Raw genomic sequence first — 8,155 nt, 5'->3', positions numbered from 1 at the left:
TTAAACAGAATGACAGACTGTGGCAGAGCCTTGCTAGATACTCACCAAATACATGTCTTCTTCATGGGCATAAAACATCCAAGTGAGGAAAGGGGATGAGAAAATAAACCCAGTAAAGGACACTGCCTAGAAGTCAAGGGAAGAACAACCTCTTACCCTTGGCCTTTTGCTCCAGCTCACAGGTTTGGTATGCAATGCTCCTGGGTTCTGAAACAGATGTGATGGAAGCCAGGAAAAGACATAGCAAAGAGATTAGTCAGACAAGATTCTGAAGTCTAACTGCTAATCAGAGAAAAAAGAAAAGGTCTAACACAATATCTAAAAATACATATTTTATCATTTAAACTAAACAAAAAAAATCAGTCTTTTCCTGTCATTACCTCCTTGTATAAACGGATTGGCAGAAATATTTGGAATACAATTCCAAATGCCTTCATCAGATACATGCCCCGAATAATTTTAACAACCAAAAACATTAGGTTTTGGAGAAAAGTTGCTCGTTGCACTGTAAATGAAATTTATTATGAAGCTTCTTTATGTCTCTAGTGAAAGAATTTAAGAAGAAGAAGTATTAATCTAGTGGGATCAAGAAATATTTGCTTGTTCTCTCTCTGCAAACACGGGTGATACGTGTATCTGCACAGAAGGGAGCTGACCGTTTCCAGGGCACAGCTGAGAACCTCAGTGGCTCACTTTTCTTTATGCACCATGTTGCCTTAGTTCATGTAAATATGGCAGAGAGAATTTCCTCTGAAGGTGAAATGTGAATTTTAAAAAAGCTTAAAACAGCAATCATGGATATAAATATGATACGTATTATATATTTAAGAATTCAATATCACATTTGGGTTCTAGAGGATCTTTGTTTTAACTGCTGCATTACCACCAATTTTGAAGGCAATGTTAATAGGTTAAGTCCTTTGACATTCTATGAGGTAGTCTGAGCCCCAACCACCACGCACCTGGATGGTATGAGGCCAAAGGATAAGCTGACACAGCTCCAAAGTTTGTGTGGGTTTCAGGTTAGCATAAAATCAACTGCATAGCTTGACAGATGTACTGAGTACATCCTCCAACACCACCATCTACACACACACACCCCACATCCTTCCATCCCCAGTATAAATTTAAAAATGCAAGCAAGGTTATCGGTTATTTTCCAAATTCTAGTGAAAGGATAATTTCAACACACTTTGAAATACTGGCAAATGATAATAATACATAATCTTGTATTCTTATAGGAAACCCTTTTTCTCAATTGTTTTAACATCATTTTATTTGCTCTCACTTTTAAGGAAATATGTAAAATGAATATATCCTAATTTTGCAAGTGGAAATACTGTGGTATGGACTGAATAAAGGCCATAATAGATGTCCTTCAAACTGCCTTCCTCTGCATTTGACACAAGAAATCAAGTTTCTAACCTCTTTATTCAATATTCTTGCCATTGGCTTAATGTCTCCCCAACAGAGTGAGGGTTTTCAATTAAGAGCTACCTGACAGCTGCCACCTTACATATGCCAACATCCCAACACACCTGGTACATTCAGTGCTTTCTCCCAGGGTGTCATTACAGCTACTTAAAACTTTCATATGTCCGTTTATTTTAGAGTTATGTTTTATCCAATAAACATATCACTCCCAGATTTCAAGACCCAGCCAATGAGAGAACTACTTATTGACATATTGCAATCTGAAGTAGTGAATATAATTATTGTTACTCATGATTTGCACCACACATACCCAAAGATCTGATTTTGTAATTGATTTACTTCCCCTTCCATGCATTATTTCAACAGTAGATTGGCCTTTATTTGGTCATTTAATATTTCTTTTTAGAGTAAAAGGATAAGGAAATCAAGTTTATCTGTAGTTTATAATTATCAACCACTCATTCAAAGACACAGGAAGCAGATTTTTACCTCCTTGGTTTTTCATTGAAAACTATTTCCACCCATTAGAACCTGTCGAAAAAGATGCCCTTTAAAAATCTGGATTTAGTTCAGGTTTAGGAACAACATTCAAGAGAGCTTGCAACTGTAAAGTTCCACATGAAGGAAACAGGTCAATTCCAGCACAAAACATAAGATGTTAGAGCGAGCGATGTGTTCCAACCTCAAAGGAATTTACTGGAAATGTTTTCTTAGACTAAACCATATAACATAGGAGAGCCAAGGTTTTCTGAACTGATTTTTGAATCATTTTATGCTATGATATAAACAATAAGGAATAAAAAGGAGGAATTTCATTGAGTTTAGCCTAAAACTTAACAAAACACAAAAACAATAACCCAAAAAGTGAGTATGAATGGGTGGGAGCGTTCTGAGGATTACGAACGGGAAAGATGCAACATTTTAAAAAAATCAGTTGTCACAATAGGCTGCCTTACCATGGAAATAAATTAAAACCCTTATAGGTGGAGGAAACACTTACATAATCATTCGAGTATATTTGATTTTGAATGATCTCACGATAAAGGTCCCGAGGAACCCACAAAACGCACCACAAAGGAGTCACTTTACACCGGGACTCATGAGGAGCAACTGTTTCTTAAAAGAAAACAAATTTCTGTTCAGGGAATTTGAACCCCTCCAAAGGATTTAATGACTTGCAGGGGTTTGTAGGTCAGTCACATCTGTTCTGAAATGAAATGCTTCTTCCTGTTTCTAAAGGGACTAACCCTTACCCCCACTAGCCCTCACATCTTAAAACAAAGATTATTCCTGTTTCATGAGCTGTGCAATAGTCAGGGTCTTTATGTTCATTCCAGCACATGGAACTCATCACAGTTTTATTCTTCTGGTCAGCAAAAAGAAGGAAGATGCAAAAGAAGAAAGCAAGAAATCAAGTCTGCACGGGGCTGGAGGGTCTGATTAGTATGTCCTGTCCACGTGGGCACCTGTGGAAAATAAGAGTGCCAAAAATAATAGCCAGCACCTTTGCAAGGTAGAGAGTTCCCTCTGTATTTTTTTTCCTTCTGTCATTAAATTTCCATTGTTCTGCTGTCTGACTCTTCTCTGCATGAAATGAAAGGGAGCCGGTCTGACTTGGGGGTATCTGATGCTTTGTGCTTAGAATGCAGGAGCCTTATTTGCAAATGTAACAATTGGTTTGGAAAATGCTGAAGGAATGGAGTAAAAGGAGGGCTGGGCGAACTTGAAAATGAGGACACACTGAGAAGCTAGTGCTTGGAGGGAAATGAATGGGTGGGAGAATCCACATATCTTATAAAGTGACCAGAGAGCCTTATATTCAGGAAGAAAGGCCTTTTCTCTATGGCAAGAGTGAGCAGCTACTTTGTTCCGTGTTCCCTGTAACCTTCCTTTTGTACGGATGATGAGATGGCAGACAGCGAGAAGAAAGGGGCCCCTCACCACCCCCATCCTTATGTGCTCCCAGGTCTCACCTGTGAGTAGACGAGGTTTTGCCAGTGTTGTGCAGCAGGATAACTGCCCCCCGGGAACCTCACCAGGCTGGCCTGAAGAAGGGCCGAGTTCCTCATTAAATACTTCACGTCAAGCTGCAGGAATTTGTCAGGATGGTTGTTATTTGGCAAAGCAGAGAGATCCATGTCTCCTTTCGTCTACGGCAGGCAACAAAGGCAGGTGAGGCACTCCCTGTCAGGCTCATCCATTATTCATGAGCCCGAGGATGCTCCGATTGGCATGTGAAACCAGGTCTCTCCGCTGCACTGGGACTCCACTCTCGAAATGACACATCAACACGGGAGCAATGCAGCAGCCTGCCTTCTCTCACCCAACACACACACACACACACACACACACAAACGCACTTAGAGCGCTGGGATGGAAAGATGGGGCTACACTCATTAAATTTAATAGGATGCCCAAATGAGATCTGTGGAGCTCTTAATGCCTCTCCATAGAGTCGGAAATAACAGTTTAGGAAAGAGGAACTTTGGGTAAAGTGTCACAGTCCCTAGTTTGGAGCACATGCGATAGTCACCGGCAGAAAGCTATCCACTTTTCTCCCTGACCATGACTGCGCTAAGCCAGCTGACTTGGCCCTACGCAGCCAGTCTCACATGTGATACGCAGGATCTTGTTTCTTCTCATGTTTTGACTCCCAGGGTCTCAGGCTCATGTGAAACCTAACCCTGTTTGGGTTGTCAGCTTCGTTCTGAGTGGGGAAATGGCAAGAATTTCCTTTCTAGTTTGCTACAGCAATTTAGTGTCCCAACGTAGTGCCTTGACCCATTCACTGTCTGGGTCCCTTTGACTCTCTTCCTAGCTGCATAAACTCCTCTGATGTGTTCTGGTGTTTGCACAGTACCTTTGGAGCCAACGAGGACCATGCTGCTGGGTTCAGATGACGTGCTGTTCTAAGTAAACCCATCTGTTGATCAGGGAGCCAAGGCGAGGCTATGGACAGTGTATTAGGCCAGGAAGTGCTGATGACTTTAGTGGAGATAAGCTCTATCATTTGAAGCCATTCCACTTTCGGCAACCCACACTTCCCACTGGGAAAGTGTAGATTTCCATCTAGAGAAAGAGGAAACCTTCCCACTTGTGAGAAGGCTAAGGACGGACGCATCAGCAGTTTCTAAAACACATAAATTGTTTGTTATGTTTGCACCTCTGTAAACCCATCTGACTCAGCAGGAAGGCTTCTCTTCCGGGGGGTAATGGGGTTACATGTGGAATGTATCACCACCAGATTTCAGAAGAGTGCCATATAGCTTATAAGAACTGCAGCCAGGATGTTCTTGAAGCGAGCGAGACACTAGAGAGTACTTACCTTCTTTATAGCAATAAGCATGAGGTTGTTAAAATCATCTGTCCGATTTATACTTGTAAAACTGGATTAAACAATCAACATTTTCTGTAAGAAGTTTTTGGACCCAAACTCTGTCACTGTCTTTCAATATTTCAAGTACATTTGGGTGGTTTTATCAATACATTTACTGGAGAAAGTAAGAGGTAACTTCATAATGACAGTTAATAACAAAACAGTTAAATCATGAGTATTTCAAGAATCAAGTGTATTATGAGCGTGTGCATTTGCTTGGTACTTTCTGGACTTTTCTGACTGCTGCCAGTATACAGCTAATGCACAAATATTTCTCAGGCTGTTTGCTTTTCCTAAAAGATTCTTTGGGGAATAACAAACATCTTCAAGAAGAACTTTACTTCTCTTTGGCTCTCTATATTGGCAAGGGGAGACACAGAACTTAGATCCAAATATATTGATTAGGCCAGGCCTTTTCCTTAGCCAAAGTATGAGGTAGGTGAAATGGGCCTAAGGTTTTCTTTAGGGGTCCTTCCTTTAGAGTCCTCCTCCATACTCTAGGTGGCCAGAGGGTTGTTTACTGTCGCTTTCTGTTGACAAGTCAACTTTAGTCTCAGACTCTTCATCTTCTCACATCATCTTTTGTTGACGCTCACCCCAAAACCTTCAGTTCTTATTTCTCACTTTCCCTGTAAGTAGCCCACACAGCTGACAGTCAGGAAGCCCAGCTTTCTGCTCCCTCCCCTGCTACCGACCATACCCCATCCCACCCCTCCCCCACCAAACCTGTGCCTCTGCTTGTGCCAGTTCTTCTACCTGGAAACAGTTCTTCCCAACTCTGGTTGTTGGCCTCCTCTTAATCAGCCTTCCTAGCCTTTCACAAAACTTTTACCTATTTTCTTCAGTAGGAACGATTTTTCCCTCATTTGAAATCTTAGAGTGATTTGTTTATCTAATTTTCTCTGTACCACACTAGGTGATACAGAGAATAGCCCTATTGGATGCTTCCTTCCCCCCATGAATCATCTCTGAAGATCCTCATGAAGCTTTTTGCTCAATCATGATGGTTGTTGCTTTTTCCAGAGCCTTAAGAAGGGATCTACTCTGGTTGGAAATTGATTATCCAATTAAATTTGATTTTCAAAATGGCTCAGTGCTCTGTTTTCCAATCAACCGTGCTCAGCGAAAAAGGAATCCATTGCCCAAAATATTTAGAACACACTCTGTATTTTCTTCTGGTAGTTCCTAATGCACAAACTCATACTGAAGACTCTGAGAGCTTGGCTTTGTTAACTCTAGCAATTTTCAACTTTACTTGATCACATAACACTCATTTCATAGTTTTCCTTTTAACTTTTCAAAAATTTACCTGAGACTAATTGGACAAATACTGACTTAGGATTTCTATTTCTTTACTGTTGTTAATACCTTCATTCTAGAGTGACAAAAGGTATCAGTAAATATAAATAAAGAGCTATATTGCCAGGACAATCTGGTGGAAATGTGGATATCTGGGACTTCTCAACTCTTACTATGTAGGTGATCATCGGCTCTTTCTTTACAGCAAAATTTTATGAAAGTATCATTTACCCTTGGATTTGAACCCAGATTACTGTTTTTTTGAACTATGAGAATTGTAAACACAGAATTAGATATGGTTCACTAGACAAAACTCTCTACATATTAATTAACTTTATTTTCTTCTTTTCTCTCTTCTCATCCTCTCTCCCCTTCCTTCCTCTCTTCCCTTCCTCTTTCTCTTTCTTTTCCTCCCTCCCTTTTTCTTCATCCTTTTCTTTCCTTCCCTTCCCTTCCTTTTCCTTTCCTTTCCTTTCCTTCCTTGTTTCTTCTTTTCCTTCAGTCTAAATTGTACCAATAATCTACAGACTATCTGAAAGTATTTCCAGCTGAAAACCCTGTACAATGTCCAGATGAGCAGTTGGGATTCATCAAATTATCTGAGAGTTTCAAAATTAGTTGGATAGTGTTGATGACAAAGAAAGCCTGTGATGAGGTTATAAATCCTTGTGCACCTATTATAAAGCATTTTCAAAACTGGTGAACAAGGGTGGCAATCAGGGTAACTGAGTGCACAGAATTTGGAGTCCTAGTGGATTTATTACATCCAACAAAATAGTGTTCTTGGGCAAGTTACTGTAACTTTCTGAGCCTCAGTTTGCTCAGCTATGATATGAAGATACCGTGTCTCCCTGAAAAGAAGACGTAACCGGAAAATAAGCCGTAGCATGATTTTTCAGGATGACATACCCTGAACATAAGCCCTAATGCGTCTTTTGGAGCAAACTTTAATATAAGACCTGGTCTTATTTTCAGGGAAACACGGTACTAATAGTACCTTGCAAGGTTTCTGTGAGGTTTAGTGGGTATAGTGGTTAATAGAATGCTTAGCATATTTAAGTACTTAACACGGTTCACTGTTAATAAGAAATAACATAGACTTTCATTTCAGCTGTCTCTGATACAAAGCAATCTGAAAAAAAATTGATGTCATATTAGCCATCTAAAGCTAAAAAAGCAAACTACATTTCCCAGAATCCCCTTCTTTGTGTGATTCTGGATTAAAATTGGCCAAAAGAGGAACTTACATGAGATTTAAAAGGCAAAATGGAAGCAGCAACCATTAACCTGAAGGTCTTTTTGCATCAGATGCAGCAAAAGAGGCTTAGGTGCTTGGCAGGTTCCAGTTAGCCTCTGCTCTCTTGAGCTCCATACCCATATCTTCTTCCTAACTATTGGTCCTATTGACCAACAGCAAGATTGGCTGTGGACGTACAAAGGAGGAAGCTATACAGAGGCAAGAGCATCCCACAGACACCTGTACAAATTAAACTTTCACAGTCATACTTATCTGGCTGTGTCTGGCTGCTCAGACTGGTTGGTGATGTTTCTGATGCTCCAACTCCTCTTCTGGACCTTCCCCAGCTCCTCCTGCCATTGTGTGAATTCAAATCCATCATCCCATAAAACTCCAACACTGTTCTGCTGATGGAATCACGACAATTACTGGGACAAGAACAAAATTTTAAAAATTGAACCTAGAATGAGTTCTCTGATCTGACTAGACTTAAAAGGTATTAGGGACCCTGTTTTCTGTAGTAAGTGGGACCGTGGTCATCCTCAGCATACAGTGGCAAAATGAATATTTAAATTCTCACATGTAGTCACCTGGAGTGACGCGCCTATAGAAAGCAGGGCTCTGAGTTACCAAGTAGCGGCTGCATTAGAATGTTTTCATAGAAACAAAGAGAATAATGACTGAGGTTGATTCATTGCTTCTAAACAGGACAGAGAACTTCGAGAAATTGAATAATAAGACTGGGGTTTTATAGGCCTAGCTCAAGGTCTACGTTGGGACCCAGACAGGTCACATGACTATCTTAAAAT

At 40.4% G+C, this 8,155-nt stretch overlaps 1 protein-coding gene across 2 annotated transcripts in view; it reads right to left on the bottom strand.

Moving 5' to 3' along the window:
* Nucleotides 1–5,472, bottom strand: part of MINAR2 (membrane integral NOTCH2 associated receptor 2) — a 74,048-nt gene extending 68,576 nt beyond the window's left edge. Inside the window, exons 1-2 of one of the 2 annotated variants that reach the window (XR_016021341.1) lie at nt 3,408–5,472; nt 157–207 (exon numbers count right to left, since the gene is read on the bottom strand). Coding sequence is in view for 1 of the 2 variants with exons in the window: in XM_019756022.3 (XP_019611581.2) it covers nt 157–207; nt 3,408–3,572 (216 nt within the window). In the remaining variant the exon portion in view is untranslated. The remainder of the gene's footprint in view (nt 1–156; nt 208–3,407) is intronic. The other variant, XM_019756022.3, reaches the window with a different exon arrangement.
* Between the last annotated feature and the right edge of the window lie 2,683 nt (nt 5,473–8,155).

The sequence above is a fragment of the Rhinolophus sinicus genome, chromosome 5 (genome assembly GCF_057876585.1).
Source record: "Rhinolophus sinicus isolate RSI-liver-muscle chromosome 5, RSI-T2T, whole genome shotgun sequence".
Classification (NCBI taxonomy): Eukaryota; Metazoa; Chordata; class Mammalia; order Chiroptera; family Rhinolophidae; genus Rhinolophus; species Rhinolophus sinicus.
Note: the sequence above shows the minus strand (reverse complement) of the source record. Positions and strands in the feature narration are given on the sequence as shown.